Source organism: Pleurodeles waltl, chromosome 2_1 (assembly GCF_031143425.1).
Source record: "Pleurodeles waltl isolate 20211129_DDA chromosome 2_1, aPleWal1.hap1.20221129, whole genome shotgun sequence".
Lineage (NCBI taxonomy): Eukaryota > Metazoa > Chordata > Amphibia > Caudata > Salamandridae > Pleurodeles > Pleurodeles waltl.
In genome coordinates this window covers 569,689,385-569,706,459 of record NC_090438.1, presented here as the reverse complement: position 1 = coordinate 569,706,459, position 17,075 = coordinate 569,689,385, and the positions used below count along the sequence as shown (strand labels likewise).

The window sequence follows — 17,075 nt, the reverse complement described above, 5'->3', positions numbered from 1 at the left end:
GAGCAGCGCTGGCTAGGGGCCTTAGCGGAGTTGGCCCTGAAGTGGGTGTCGAGGAAGGTCTCAGTCTCAGCAGCAGCTCTGCTTTGGATTTAATATGGAATGCATTGGGTCTGACTGGTGCTGAGGTTGAACCTGTCGGTGTCGGTCCAGGAGGGGCCCCTCCCATGCCGACGGGCCCCAAAGGCACTCCTGCGGGGCCAGGATGCCCAAATATGAGACACAAGGCCTCTTGGAACTCCATTAACGTGGCGGGGGTCACTACGGTTTTGGGAAAGTATGAACCCAGGTTCAGGCTCCTCTGAATTGCAGGGTCTGGTGTGCCAAGGCTTTTGCGTCTCGTTGAAAGGTGACTGTCGAGAAGGGCTCTGCAAATGGTCCCAGGACCTTCCATGAGATCGACACCTCACGAGTCAACAGAAATTGGGAGGTGATGATCTCAAAGGAGAGCTCGCTCAGCACCTTTGGATGCATGGTACAGCAGCCCTTGCAGATCTTGGAGTTGTGGGCCCACTCCAAGCACCACAAACACCCCAAGTGGGAGTCTGTCATCGACATTTGCCTGTGACCAGCACCACATTGTTTGAAACCAGTCAGTTTTTTGGGCAACACACCTCACAACAGTAAAATACTTCTCCACAAATTTTTGTTTGACAAAACATCAAAAAAGGCCAGTCAAAAAGTGACTAGGGGTAACTTAGACTAGATTAGCGCTATCTGGCATAGAAAGAGGGGGTGCCTAGATAGGTACCACAAGTCACTTATGGCGCAGAAGATGCAAGCAATGCAGCACTGAACAACGCCATCTACCCACATACAGGAGCACTGCTCGAAAATCTGCCAGATCCAGTCTAGTGCCTGGGGATATTCTAAAGTCTACACTCTATCAGATGAGCAAAATACTTACCTTCAGCAAAGCCCTTTCAGATGGATACTCTATCAAGGTGACAGAATGGATCTAGAAATTTCTAAATAATGCTCCTGTGTGCCGGCTGCTGGCGCCATGCAACTCTGCTCTGGAAATGATGAATGGAGCCGTATATAAACTCCAGTCATGCGCACTGATATCAGTTCCGTTCTATATGCACCTTCAAAGGCCGATCCAGAGGTTTCTTCTCTTTTTCTTTTACTTGTTAAGACGATTTTTCTTCATATTTTCCAGTGCGCAACGGACAACATCCCGTAAGTCTATAGGGTGTAAGCCTTTTTAGATGGTAAAAAGAAAGCCACTCCATAGAACAGGGAGGTGGGAAGGCAGTGGAGAATCTGCGGTTAGATCGAGTGTCTACTAGAAAGAGCATTACCAAAGGTAAGTAACTCTTTCTTTTGAATTATATGTATAACTGCAGATTCTTTGCCTTTAGAATAGATGTCATAGCAGTACCTCCCTAAGTTGGAGGGTGTACATGGTGGACTCAGAGCAAAAAGTCTTGCAGGGCTGAATGGCTAGGAAGCTTTCTTGTCCAACCTGTCAAGGCAGTAGTGCCTCATGAACGTGCACACTGACGTCCACAACACAGCCTGATAGATTTTAAGGACAAGCACTCAATGTGCCAATGCAATGGTGACAGCCTTGGCCTTTTGAAAGCGGCTTTTTGGCCAATGCATAGCAGATTATAATACAAAGGACTATTGGCTTCTATAGAGTCCTTTTCTGCACTGCCTTACCTTTCACGGCACCAGAGACCCAACAAAAAGTTGATCGGCCACCCAAAGGTGTTCCGTGCAATCAATGTAAAACCTTAAAGCTCATTTGAGGTCCAGCTGATGGAGTCTCTCCTCCTCTTCCAAAGGGGCAAGGCAGTGCAAAGAATGTTGCAAGGGTGATGGATTGGGCTCAACTTTTTGCAAGATTACTGCCCTAGTCCTCAGTACCAGTCTGTCCACTACAAAGGTGGTGTAGGGTGGTTTCCCCGAGAGAGCCTGAAGCTCGCTCACATGACAAGCTCAAGTGATTGAGACAAGGAAGACATTCTTTTGGGTAAAAAGCAACAAAAAGCAGCTGCCTATTTGCTCAAAGGGAGCCAACAAGAGAAATGTCAGGACCAAATTATGGTCTCACTGTGGCATCAGAAACAGTTTGTAAACAAACATCTGTCAAAACGTTATGAAAACAGATCACAACAGGTGATTCAAAGATGGGCATTTGGTCAGATAAACGCAAAAAGCCCAGAAAGGACAATAAATAACATTTGATAAGCACTTCAGGACCAGGCAAATAACACATCTGACAGCTTCACTTGAAAAGGCTCTGTCCTGTGGATGTCACACCAGGCTATAGATTTGTCCCAACACCCAGCACAAACAGACTGTGGAAGGGCACCTGGAAGCCAGGATGACATCCACAGCTTAGGTTGGCAAATCAAATGTTGTCAACTTCCATCATTCAGTCTAAATGCCTGAAGTTGCAGATTACGCAGGCTCGGATGCAAGACTCTGCCCTGCTGCTGCAACAGAATTTGCTCCCGAAGTGGAAGCCTGTTCGGAAGACAGATGCTCAAGCCCAAAATTATCTTCAGAGCTTGGGGCAAGAGAGGTAACAGCGGGAAGGCATACAGGAGGGCTGTGCTTCAATTCGGGCCTCTTGGGCACTCCAACACCAAAAGTGCTGACACTGCATGTTCTTAGCGGTGGCTAAAAGATAAACCAGATTTCTCCCCACAACTGGAAGAAGCCCTGCGTCACCTCCGGGCATAACTGCCACTAGTGACCTGCGATGTGTCACCAGCTGACTTCATCCATCCTGGAATTCAAAGATTCCACCAGGTGGTTCACGACCAGGGAGATGAATTGACCACCCTGCCAGTTTCAGAGACGCATAGCTGCCTGACCCAGGACACCTCCATGCCTTGTTTGTTGCAGCCTCCATTTGAAGGAAGGCCTGCAAAGACAAACAAAATCCTACAACTTCAGCAAAGTCATGTAAAGTCAGGACTCTAGTCGACTCCTCTAATCTTCACCATTACAATTATTCCTGACCAACCCAGTAGTGGCGCGTCCATCACCATCAACTCTAGATGGGAAAGGGAGGGGGTATACTGCTGGTCCAACTATAGTTGAGTAGCCACCACAACAGATATTTAGCAGTCTCCTCCAAAACCTGAATGGAATATGACAGATTTCCCTGGTGCTGGGCCCACAGAGACTTCAGATCATCCCACTGCAGAGATTGCATGTGTCATCTGGCGTGGTTGGTGAGCAGGATACAGGCCGCCTTTAGACCAAGAAGCCTCAGAGCCTTCCTCCTTAGATCCAGGATACAGAAAACATCAAGCTCATAGCGCAAATATCCTGGACTCGTTGACGCCGCTTTTAGAAAGTTGGCATTTTCTTGTCCCATCCATTAGCATGCAGCCTGTTCCTGGGTAACATGGCTGAGTGCAGGTGCAATTGAATTTTGTTTATTCCTCATAGACAGCCAAACAATAGAGGGATTAGGTATGTCTGGATGGGCCATCAACTGACAGGATTGGATGGGGGAGGAGCTGGGTGCAGCCCCACCTGCAAATGAATAGGATGTGCCCTGCCTCCATACAGAAGACTTGTCATCATTGCCTTGTTCATGCTGCCAGTTTGGAGTGAGGGCAGGAAAGGCAGGAAACTTTAAGGACTTCAAAGGGAATTGTCTAGAAACTACTACTTCAAAGAACACACTAGGTTTAAAAATAGTACCCTCACACCACTCTTCAGTACACTTGTGGACCTGTGGGTACTACAAAAGGACTGGTCCCCTGCTTGCTGAGAAGAAAGACTGGGCCTGCACCCCTTTATCTCAAGCTGAATCGACTCCAAGGTCAGCTGCCTGACCTCCTGCTCTGAGCTATGACGACAAAAGTTCCACAGTCTCTTTGCAGCTGCCCAGCTGACCTGCTGCCTGGACCTGCCTGAGCTCTGCTGCCCTCTGATGGAGGTTCCTGACCCCCAAATGTGTCCTTCAGGTCTTGGACCCTTGGTGTGGCATCAGTTGAGATCTCTTCTCAAGAAAAGGAGAAACCCTAAAGTTTACGGCTCTTCACAACCCTTAACAGGCCTGTTCTCTCCAAGATCTTGCTGTCTGTGCTGCCCACCAATGGGAAGTTCCAGTAAACCCAACTCTTTGTGCCACAGTGACTGCCAGCAGTGCCTGGCAATGCAAGATCTGCACTTCACGTTACAACATTAACAGCTTACTGTGATAGTTAATGTAAAGCTCCAGCAACGACTGGCCGCGGCACCAGACAAGAATTTCGTGCTACAGCAACTATCATCTGCAACACCCAGACTGCTCTTCTCACTACATCAACGACCATGCACAACGCTCTTCCTGCTCCTTGTGACCACCTTCACTGAAACCAGAACTTTTCGCACCAGACTTTTGAAGGTAATTTTCCATATTCAGCCCAAGCTCGCTCATCGTTGGCCTGAATTTGTGACCTTTACCTGGTCTTGCTTGACCAAATAACCACAAGTGGCACTCTGTGCTTTTAGGTGGTTTGTTTACCTGAAATCTTTGAAATTGCATCTCTCTGGTTCTACTACCTGGATTTTTGTAGTTTTGGTTTCAAATAATTATACTTTAGTCTTTGATTCTAAATTGGTGTAGGTTTTTTCTTGTGTTTTGTTTTCACTTTATTACTGTTTGAGGTACTGCATAAATATTTTACACATTGCCTCTAAGTTAAGCCTGACTGCTTTTGAGCCAAGCTACTAGAGGGTTAAGCACACTGCTTGAGTAGAGTTTCACCCTACGGAACCAGTAACCCAATTTCAAACAGCCTGCAAAACGGAAATATGAAAATATGCATCCTGCAGGTCCAACACCACTATCCGGTTTCCTGGACCCCAGGCAGATAGAATTTGGGCCAGTGTAAGCAACCTAAATTTATCTTTGTGCAGAAAGTTGTTGAAAGGGTAAGGAGCCAAATTCGAATGAAGATCTGCATCCTTCTACGGTCCAAGGAGGTAAAGGGAATTACATCCAGTCTCCACTTATTACAACCTTACCCTCTCCAAGGAACCTTTGGCCAAAGAAGCCTGCACCTTCTGATGCAGAACAGACAGATAGCATTCCTAAAGCTGCTATGGTTGATGTGGCAGGTTGAAAAGGAATGGAAGGACAAAGCCCATTTGGATGATCTGAAGAACACACCTTTTGGAAGTGATGCTCTGCGCACCCTGGAGGAAGTGGCAGACACTGCCTCCTACAGGGTGGTTGTGTGCCACAAACAACACACTAAGGGTGTTTTGAAGTTGTTGTAGGAGGGCTGTGGGACTGTGAATTACTCTGCCCCTGATAGCCTGGTCGTCTTACGGATCCAACCTCGAAAGGGCTGAGGGGCCTGTTGCCCAGTGGCAGGGCCTGATGCTGTCAATAAGCCAAGCCCTGAAAAAGGACAAAAGTATTGGGGAGATTGTCAAGCTTACAATAACCTCCTGGAATGTGTCAGGTCTCAAAACCGTCCTAAACAGCAAATCAGTAGTGGCATTCCTGCAAGGACGTGAGATCATTTGCCTGCAGGAAACATGGACATTAGCCCCAGCAACATTATATGGCTACTACGAGCTCTTCAAAGCAGCAAGCAAACCAAGCCTATTATGCAGACCCTCAGGAGGTCACTCAATTTTCATCAAACAAAGTGGATGAATAAAAGCTGTGCCTCCGGCACCTAGCTCACTGGCCCTGCAAGCGGCAAAAGTCACAGGTTTGACCATCAGCCACAGCAAAAGACCTCTGCTCCTGATTAACTGTTATCATAATATATCGAAAACATCAAAACAACATGCAACAGAAGTGCTCTGCAACAGCTTGGAATCCCTCCTCCTGGAATACACCTCACACGAGGTCCTTCTGACAGGTGATTTTAACCTGAGGGGCCTGAGATCCAAGGTAGCCACCAGCAGAAATAGCAAGGCACACAACGAAATGAATTCACTACTGAACACCTTCAAACTAGTTTCGTCAGCACAAGTGATAAAACTCACATCAGCTGAAACACGTCTTTCTCAAACATTTAGAGGTATGTCAGCAACAGACTATGGGGGTCATTCTAATTCTGGCGGGCGGCGGAGGTCGCCCGCCAGAATTCCGCCCCCATAATACCGCTCCGCGGTCAGAAGACCGCGGAGGGTATTATGAGTTTTTCCCTGGGCTGGCGGGCGGTCTCCAAAAGACCGCCCGCCAGCCCAGGGAAAAACTCCCTTCCCACGAGGATGCCGGCTCGTAATCGAGCCGGCGGAGTGGGAAGGTGCGACGGGTGCAGTAGCACCCGTCGCGTATTTCAGTGTCTGCAAGGCAGACACTGAAATACCTTGCGGGGCCCTCTTACGGGGGCCCCTGCCGTGCCCATGCCATTGGCATGGGCACGGCAGGGGCCCCCAGGGGCCCCGCGACCCCCCCCTACCGCCATCCTGTTCATGGCGGCTTTCCCGCCATGAACAGGATGGCGGTAGGGGGGGTCAGAATCCCCCATGGCGGCGCAGCAAGCTGCGCCGCCATGGGGGATTCTGAGGGCAGCGGTAAACCGGCGGGAGACCGCCGGTTTACCCTTTCTGACCGCTGCCAAAGCGCCGCGGTCAGAATGCCCTGCGGGGCACCGCCGGTCTGTCGGCGGTGCTCCCGCCGACCATCCGGTTAGAATCAGGGCCTATGTGTTTTTATCGGAAAACCTGGATAGCAACTTTACAAACTATGAGAAACTTAACAGGACAGAAAGCTACCATAATCCATTGTCGCTAAACATAGAAATAGGATGTCTTGTACCTGAAAAACACCTGACAGTAGGATCTTCCATAAGCATAGAAGTATCCAAACTAATCAGAAGGCGAAAAGGACGACGGCAGGCACCATACCAGTGACTGAACGGCTCCGCAAGGTCATCACAGGCCTTAGAAGCCTGCTATATGAACCCTTCACTGGATGGAGAAGCCTTCTAACAGAATTTATGGGAACTCTTCAAGCATCGGGGTCTAGGATAGTACCTCCAAATAGAGTGAGGAAGCCGCAGGATACAAGGCCGCACAACACCATCACGGTAAACTCACAAGTCAGCTACGAAGGACATGGCAAGTTCATAAATCCCACTGCACAGTAACAACCGCAAGGCAACTGAGCGAAGCCCACAAGGCACAAAAAAAGGCGGCCTGGGAACTGAAGAACTCCAAGGTAGCAAAACAATGCACAAAAGTCCACGGTATGCTACAGGAAAGAGGTCTCACTCGCTTCTGGAACTACGTCAGCAATTTAAAATCCCCGCACCCTACTAGAGAACATGGAATTCCAGAAGAAGACTGGGTGACCCATGTAACAACGTTATACTCAAGCGACCATATGGCCCCAACAGACCAGGGTAAAGTGGAAAGGGACATCCAGCTGATGGAGAATTTGCCACCATTTACAAACACGACTCAGGTTTGCTGCCTCATTAAAAAATGAAAAACAATGGTGCCCCCGGACCAAATGGGCTCCCGCTGGAATCTTCAAATGCGCAGTGGAGGACTGGGCCATGCTACTAACACCCCTCTAAAACTACACCTTCCAGACTACACATATCCCGGAGGAGTGGATGGGCTCGATTCTGTGCACAGTCTTGAAAAAGTGAGATCCTACAGTGACATACAACTACAGAGTAATAGCCATGCTAGACCTAGAGGCGAAGACCTATGCATGACTTTTGCTTAGGGAGCTAGAAGCCGAGGTGCAGGAAAACAACATACTTCCTTTCTTCCAAACAGGCTACTGGCCAACGGTATCAACTACGGATAACATCATAGCTTTTGCTGCCTTAAGTCAACGAGCAGCCCAAAGGGGACAGCATCCCCTCTTCTCCTGTTTTACTGACTATAGCTCCGCCTTTGATAAAGTCCACCGACCAATGTTATGGAGGAAATTAAGCACATGGGGCATCCCCCATCCTCCTGCTGCCATTGTTTCCCTTTACACTCAGACTTGGGTACACTTCAAAACTGGCCCTCACTCAGTTACTTCCAGAATCCCTACCCTGGGAGGCTTGAAACAGGGTTGCCTTCTTGCCCCACTCCTCTTCAACCTATATACTGCAGATATGGGGAGAGTTTTAGTGAATAGCGGCCTGCTACCTCCAAAACTTGGCCATGCGACCTTTCAAATACTACAATACACTGATGACACCGTTATAATGGACCATACCACAGCAGGTCTGAAGTGTGCATTAAACAGTCTCCACACCTACAACAAGACAAACTTTTCCAAAATTAACCAAGACAAGATCGAGGTTATAATATTTGGGCGCCATAAGAAAAAGCAAACATTAACATGGAGAATGGGGGATAATATAACCAAAACGAAAAGAACTACAACTACTTTGGGGTCTGGTTTTCTGAAACATCTAAATCCATAGCACATAAAGTTTCATTAAGAAGGAAAGCAGCAGCAATAACATATTGACTTGCAAATCGGAACAATAATTTTATAAGTGCATCTGATGCCCCAATGCTGAAAGTTATGAAGGCCTGCCTCTTACCGGCACTCCACTACGGGCACCAGGCATTCCCGGAGGTCTGCGCTACCACCTTGGACCACGTGGAGACCCTAGGATACAAAAAAGTTTTCCAATTTTCCAGATATGTGAAAAGATCAAAAGTCCGTCTGGAATTTGGACTATCAAGCCAACAACTAGTATGTGCATCAGACATTCTGAAATTCTACATTTGGATACTAAGGGCTCCAATCAATTCCCTGAAAGCCTGTCTGAAAGTCACATTTGAAAGACCAGGGTCCCCAACTCAGGCCAACTGCAGAAGGTAATTCAATCACTTCAAATAGATACAGCAGCCTTGGCACTCGATACAGTGGATCTGCCATCATAGAACAGGGCCATCAACAAACAGGTGCACCGTGTATCATTTCAGCAAGACACGATATCACTGGAGGAATCATATCTTATGCCCCCTGAAAGCATCATATCTGATGGGAAAACCTCAGCCTTACCTTCTTGAAGCTATTAAACCCCGTAAGTGTCTTTGGTTCCCTCTACTGTGCTGCTGCCCTGTCTTAGAGGCTGCTAGGAAGTCACTATTGAAGCCGGCATGTTTATTCAAAGGTGCCCACACCTGCAAGGAGGCTTCTGCGACATGCTTTGCACAAACAGACGTAAGAACCCTAGCAAGATGTGCTAACTATGTCAGTAATCTCAGAGCCCTCCTTTGCCCACGACCCATAGAAAACAAGCCACTGAACTTCACCCAAAAACTAATTACAGATTATATGCTTCTTACTTAGGCACCTACTAACCCCCAGGCAACTAGTAATGCCTCGGCAGCATCTAGCCTGGCTCATAACACTATTGTTCAAACCTTCAGAGAGCCAAACGGGCTACTTGCGCCCCTTCAGGTCAACCTGTAGGCACTTACATAACTTCACGGGGAAGCTTCCAGCCAAGAAGCAACAACACTATTACATATGCATCTTATTATTATATAGCTCTTATGATCAAGATCTAATAGGCGTCTAGTACTTTTTAACATGCTATTATTCTTTCTTATCATTTTAATTCTATTACAATGGTTATAAGTAATCAGGTACTATTATTTAAACTGAACTGATTGCCTAACTGTAGTTGAAAGGCCAAAAGAGCACACTGTTGCTCAGCCCTCTCCCGAAGGACTTCAACTGTGATAAGTGGCTGTATCTCTTTATGGTCATGTCCCGGTTTGGATTGGGACCAGATTTTATATGCAAAGTGAGGAGGCTCTACGTGGACACAACAGCACAGATCTAGTGCGGGAGTCACTTCTCACATCCCATATGGATCTGCAGAGGCACTCGACAGGGATAATAGATTTCTATGCTACTCTTTCTACTGGCCCTTGACTTGCTGGCAGCGGACATTTGAGCGCATCCTTTTATCCAGCAGGCTCTGAAGAGAGCAGGGCCACACTAGTCTTTTCTTTATTGTGGACAACATCCTGATGACTGAGTGACCCTCGGACTTATTTGGCAGCATTAGTCACCTTTTTTTACTACTTTTCTTTGTTCTCCAGTTACAAGGTGAAATAAGGAAAAAAGCTGGGTGCTGTCTATGACCAGGGCTATGACCAGGGAATACACAGAAAGTATGTACCTGAAATGGATTTTGAGAGAGGTGTTATTAAATGGAGGTTTGAGTCACATGGTTGAGGTTAACATTACACTTCTGCCGCACAAGATAAAGCTTGACACTGCCAAGTGGACTACTCTACAGCTCTTCCAGTGGGGTAGAGTCCAGGCAGTGAAAATGTTCAACTATACAGTGGTGCTGCTTCCTCTTCCTCTTCTCCAATAGATGCTCAAGGAAACTGATTCAGTGATCAAAGGTTTTGCTTAGCAAGGTGCCAACCCCTGTTTCTGAATATCCAAATTGTATGCCAGTACCAAGGTGGGTGGTCTCCATTTGCCCCATATGGAATCATACTACCTAGCCAGCCACCTCTCCTTATATCCAAATGTAGCACTGTTTTGAGGACAAACTGAAAGGAGGGGGGTTATCAGTGGGCCCTTCATCAATTTGCACATACACTAAGAAGCGATGTACCAACAGGGGAACATTGTCAGGGATGAACAGGTTGTTGATGAATTGCTGCCACTTTATCACCACACTTGAAGCACCCAGCTTCATTGGCAGATGTCTGTGGGACACACCTACTCACTCAAAGGCTGGGTGTCGCTGACAGTGACAACAATACCCTACTCTGAGAAGCTAGATTAAAATGTGCATACTTTAAACTGCTGCACCATTGGTACTGGTCTCCAGCTAAGCTGCACATGGCAGGACTGCTCCTAACTGACTCGTGTTGGCACTGCGGGGAACACAGCTGCGATATGGTACATCTCCTATGGCATTTCCCTCTGCTGTATGGACCTCCTGCATGATATGTCTGGTGCTGTTGTTCCCACCAAACATAGGAAATGCTGGAGGGCTACAGGACTGGCGATGGCTAAGCTGTGTATCATGCAAAATTGGAGGCAACCATCATTCCTTTTGGGAAAGGAATGGTTTGCAGAGCTAGAAAAAATAGCAGACTGTGGAATTATAATACGCATATTGAACGACTACATGAAACTTTATGATGCGATCTCTGAGACCTTCAGGCAACTTGGGAACAGGCCTAGGGACCCCTAGAGGATTTGGGAGCCAGGTGAGGGAAGGATTTCCTTCCCGGGGTCACATTATCACAGCCCCATGTTTATATGTTTGTGGAGTTGGCCACTCGTCTGGTCACAAGAGCAGGAGAAGGGGTGCTCAGGAAAGGCACAAGACTACTGATTTCGCTCCCAACCCAGTGCCTGAATGATGATCCATATGGGTTTGCCCCGCTATTAGTAACGGTAAGAACTTTGGTCTAATGTTTATGGGCATCAGTTGATATCTCTGGTTCACTCCTCTGGGGTTGGCAAGAGTGGAGGGATTCGGGGAGGGGAGGGATGGAATGATATTGTTCATCAGAGGAAAGTTGCACTGTGGTCCAGCCTCTGTAGTAAACCTCTGTTCCTCCCATGGGATGAAGTCCTGTTTGTTATTGGTAGGAGCTTCAAAATGTATGTACCCTGTTGTTCTTTTCCAGGACTGGAGCAGTTAAGCCACTGTCTCATGTCCATGACTGGTTTATAATATGTATAATGTGGTTATATTCTATTTCGGTTATGCACTTTTGGTGTTCTAAAAACTCAATAAAGATATTGTGAAAAAAGGCTCACAAGCACTGAATCCATTTTTTCATCTAACAAGTGGTATCCATCAAAAGGCATGTCCATTAGGGATGTCCATCAGAGAAGCCTGTGGATCTCATTTATGTGTGGCACCAAAGCACGGCACTTGTCCCAACAGCCCACTCTAGACAATCAGTGGAACTTAGGGCCAGATGTACCATAGGATTTTACTCATTCTGTGTCTATGGGAAAAAGCTTTCGTACATATGGCCCTTAGTCCTTAGATGACAATTTACCCGCATTGTGATCATAATTAATGGTTTGATCTCATCAACCATGTCCCACAGTGCATGGATGTAGCATCTTAGGAGTCAGCTGCTGTTGACCGACCTGAGGGCAACAATCAGCGAAAAAAATCCTCTTACCTAATGTTTCCATACATTTGATCTCAAGTGATGTATGCGATACATTGACATTTTGAAGGTCCACAATCTATTTATCCTCATTATTGGGTGGGGCAAACTCATGCCTATTACCCCCACTGTTGTCTGACTATACTCTGGTCGGTGTCATTACCAAAAACTTGGTGCAGTGTCTGTTTCCGCGATAATGATATACAATCTCAGTCAAGGAGGATGAGCATCGGCTGTTTTACCTCAAGATCTCGATGCAGCCTCAGTCTAGACAAAATTGGCTGAAAGTTCGATACTATATTAAGTTCTGGATCCTCCCCTGGCAGCAACAGTGCTTGTGTCAATGTGCAAGGGACGGTAGCTGATTTTGGCGACTGACCCAAACCCCGACCAGCACTGGTGTGCAACCCAATGCAGTTTCAAGGGACATAGACAGCCCTGAGGATAGATAGGAGATAGAAGTAACCCAAATGGAGGACCCTTCAGATACTTTGGGCAAGAAGGTGCACCAGAGAGAACCAGAAATGTGCCAAAGATGTGCAGCATTGCCTGGTTAAAAGGCTTGGAATTGCTGCAATATCACTAATGTACCCAGAAACTCAGGTTGCAACTGGACAATGGTTGGAATCAGCTCATCAGTGGAATGGGAGTGAGATGTATGGGCATGGTGATGCCCTTGTGCCTTTTCTGAAGATCAATAGTGGCAAGAAGTGGCCAAGTCTCACATGGATTTCTTATGCTTCTTTTTGGACTGTCCCCCCAAGACTTTGACTAAAATAAAAGTCTACTGCAGGAATGACTGAGTGGGTCCGCACTTTTGGCTTAAATCAGGAGTAAAACCTGCTTGGGGTCCTGTGGTGTTTTACCACATAGAACTTTGTTTCACGTTCTCGGGTGGTTTTTGAATTCATCTGGGCACAGGGCTTAGAGTTGTGCACCAGACCCAAAAACCAGAGGCACCTGATGGTGATCTGTCACAGACATCTGTCTGCAACAGTTCATATAAGGTTTAAATCTAGTAGTCTTAGGAGATGACTTGTTCCTTTGCACACTAGAAGAATGTAATCCTTGGGGAAAAATCTCCTCTTTAAAGTATGAAGAAGAGGAGTGGAGCTCTGGATCTGCGCCTGAAGGCGCAGAATGAAAGGAATGGATGTCAGCAAGCATAGGGACATCTATATGCGGCTTTGCTCACCACTTCCAGAGCGGAACTAGGTTGGCATGGTGTCACACAGCACATTCTACCTGAGTGCACAAGCAATGCTTTTTAAGTTTCTGGATCCAGTCTGGCACCTAAGGATAATTCACCAGGTGAGGAATCCATTCAAGATGAAATGTGAAACTACTTGTTTTTCCACCTGCATCTCTGTAAACAGATATATGCTACTCTGTGCTAATAAGGAGGAACCCCTAATTCTCTAATACACTGTTAAGTATTGAGCTCCATGTGCCAAATCAGTTAATATCCTAGCTACAGATGCACCAGACCTTTTGGTTAAAATAGTATGTGACCAGCATAGCAAAGGGAATCGGTCTATTCATGAAGCACCCCTGCAGGCTGTGACTGCATTGTGTTTAACTTGCAGTTACCTTCAGTGAGTTTCCAAGGAAACTGTGAGCCACTTAATTGAGATTGGTGGACTGTAAAGCACTATTCACACCTTCCTTAAAGTAGTGGTTGAGTCAAGGAGGAGATGAGGAAACACTACTGTTAAACCTGGCAAACCGAAGTTTCCCTTCTGACTTGGCACTACTTGGTACTACGTTGCTTTACAATGCAAAACATGCACTTCTCTAACATGCTAGTCTTGAAAAACCTTCATTTTCTTAAGAGTGGAAAGAGAGGAGTCCTCATACTCCTGCATCTTGAGACGTGCCATTTCACCTTTTCTGTTGATGTTTCTGTGCAAGCACAAAAGAGTTCTAGGAAGACAACAGGAGCAAGAGTAAATTACATTTATCAGTTGCAGCAAAAGATCCTTCAGTATGCACTGCAAGCAGACCAGAAGTTTTTTAATGCGGGTCTGGTCTGTTACCACTAACTAGAGCTATTTGTCAGGCTTTCGGAAATAAATCAAAATTTTCTTAGAATTGGGGACTGAAAGATACATTTTATCAGAGACAAATATTTTTTAAATCACCCCTCAAGCAGTCTTCACTGTACTTAATTTGATCATTGTTTCATATTCTATACATTTAGCATGTACAATAGTCCAGTAGTGGAGCCCATGTAAGTAATTCCTATCAAAATACAAGATTCTTTCATTAGGAATTCCTTGCAAAATCTCAAAGTAACCTCATCAGCTAAAGGAAATGACAATTTTAAGCAAAAGCTGCACTACAGAGAGCATGTAGGATAATTAATAAACCCCAATGCAATGCGTGTTTGTTCTCCCTATTTACTTTAATTGATATAGTTTTGTGATTACATGATATTAAACGGATTGCTGAGTAAGACTTCAAAGGCAGGAGTTTAGCAGGATATACCTGCTTGCATCACCAACATTTTTTCACTGTATGTATCCCAGTATGCATGCAACTATCTGTATTTACAAGCCCTTTGACTGGATTACATACCCTCTTCTTGGTTTATGCTTGAGAGAATATGGCGATAGAAATAACTACAAATGTAAAGAAAAATTAATACTTGTTTCATCAGATGGAGTTGTCTGAAGAAAAGCTTAAACTCAACATTGTACAGATTTGCACTTCAGGTCTTACAATATGCTTCAAACAGTGCATACTGGAAAAAATACTACCCTTGCCACACAATCATATTGTCTAGGTATGGAAAACTTGCATGATTGGCTGTCAAATGAAATGGCTTTAATTTATGATCAGAGTGTTTCTATCTAGGCATTTCACTGTCACCTTCATAATGTCCACCACCTCCTGCTTCACCCTTGAGAGCTCCTGCTGAAGATTCTTGCGCTCATCTTCACTGGCTTTTTCGATTGCTTTAATCTGCTCATCCATTTGCACTTTCCCTTTTTTCCGGGCTTCCTCTGTCTTTTGGGTTGTATGAAGAGCCTTCTCAAGCTCTTCAAATGCTGAGAGAGAAATGCACAAATGAGAGATTCATGATTGTCAGAGTTCTGAACTAAGGGCAGGTGTTCAGCTAAACAAGCAAGCTTTGGTAGAAGTGTTTTAAAGAATATAAATTAATGCTTAATTCAGATGTGCTTAAGTTGACAAGACTAGGCCTCAAACAGTTTGTACTAACATGTCACACAGGCGGAAAGAAAATGCACTTTTATTTTATATGAACAAGCTTTATAAGTGCATGTGTACCTCTGTGCTTTTTCATTTCAGAAAAATATACAAAATAGAAGCTCTCACTACAGTGTCAATTTATTCATAATACCACAATTGTATTCATTTGCTTTCGTCGGAGGAAGTCATGTTCAAGAAGTTCCTGTTGTTAAAATATTCAAGGCCCTTTACCCAAGTTCGAACACAAGCACCATTCATTCCCTGAACATGTTACTGTCAAGGTACATAAATGCACTGACATTTCCTTCAATTCCTTTATACACGAAACATATCATTATGCAGCAAAGTCTGTGTTTACTATGTGTAACTTATTTGATGTATCTTGTGTATTCAAATAGCCATTGGTTAATTCACATTCTTTGATTATCCAGGTCTATCATGCTATTTCACATCCTGATGTGTGTGTGGCCTTTCTGTCTAAAACCCTATGAAATGCCTTCTTTTTGGGATATTTGCTAGAGCCTTTTGCATTTGTTTAGAGAGCAGACTCTATGTCAGTCTGTCTATTCATTTATACTCAAACTTTCCCTGCCACTTTTACTAAGCAGACTCTGCACTAGTCTGTATTTTCTTTTATTCTTGGAGCTTTCTTGCTCCTTTGTGGAGGCAGACTCTGTGTCAGTCTGTCTATTCATTTATACTCAAACTTTACCTGACCTTTTTACTACGCAGACTCTGCCCTCGTCTGTTTTTTTAAAAATGAATTCTTAGAGTTTTTTTGCTCCTTCTGTGGAGGCAGACAGCCAGTCCTCTTGCTGAACTATACTCTGGTTCTGTCTATTTGCTTACTTTGAAGTTGGACCTTTTGTTGATCCTCTTGCATTATTTGACTTTGACTTATTATAAATGCTGATTACCCATGTATTTGACAGGCAACTTTCTGCGTTCTCTGTTAATCCTACTTTTAAATAAACATTAAAGGTTTAAACATGAATTATTGTAAAGTGAAGGTTCTAGTTGTTTGGTAACAGGATTTAGTCTCATAAAGGCTCAGACAGTTCTCATCCTAGTACCAACTCTGATTGTTTTTAATTAGATCATTAACACTTTGATGTATATGAATACATCTTTACCAAAAACTATACCTACTGGATGCTACGAAATGTTCTAAATAACAGTGAACATCCTGTGGGCTAATCTACTTAAAATACGAAGACCTATCAATTGGTAAGGGATAAACCAACAACCATATTTTAAAGCCACAGCTCAAATACACCAACACCTTCTCAAATGTTTTAACCCTCTTAGAGACTTACCATGTCCATTAATCCTTTCCAAGACATCTTTCAAGGTGCCAGAATGGACAGTCTTCCTAAAAAGGGAGGAACTGTACTCCAAATGTTCAAGTGTCCATATAACCAGACCACATTATAGTATTGTAAATACTTTCCATGTGATTCTTTCTTAAAATGTTTTGTGTCATCACATTTGCAAAAGTAAGTTATTTTACACAGACACTAGGCAGTGACATCACAAATACGCCATTTTAGATTTTGGTATCGATAATTACATTCTTAATTTTGTTTCTAGGCAAAACGAAATCTGTTCCAGTGTGTTTCTAAACAATGAGGGTGCAGTATGTATGGCAAAAAGATTTATTCTTTGTTAAAGAACAGAAGACAGTGTTTAAAAAGAGGGGCTCAAATGTTGAAAACACAGACACAGAGCTACCAAAAAGTAAGCCAAGGATCAATTGCTTACCAAGAATGCACTAAAGGTCTACAAAAGTTCAAACAGATTTAAGCATTCAT

At 44.8% G+C, this 17,075-nt stretch overlaps 1 protein-coding gene across 3 annotated transcripts in view; it reads right to left on the bottom strand.

The window, feature by feature from the left end:
* The window catches only part of GOLGA4 (golgin A4), a 758,002-nt gene that overhangs the window by 366,611 nt on the left and 374,316 nt on the right, over nt 1-17,075 (bottom strand). For all 3 annotated transcript variants that reach the window (XM_069215119.1, XM_069215129.1, XM_069215138.1), the window contains one exon: nt 14,923-15,101. In XM_069215119.1, the coding sequence (XP_069071220.1) occupies nt 14,923-15,101 (179 nt within the window). The remainder of the gene's footprint in view (nt 1-14,922; nt 15,102-17,075) is intronic.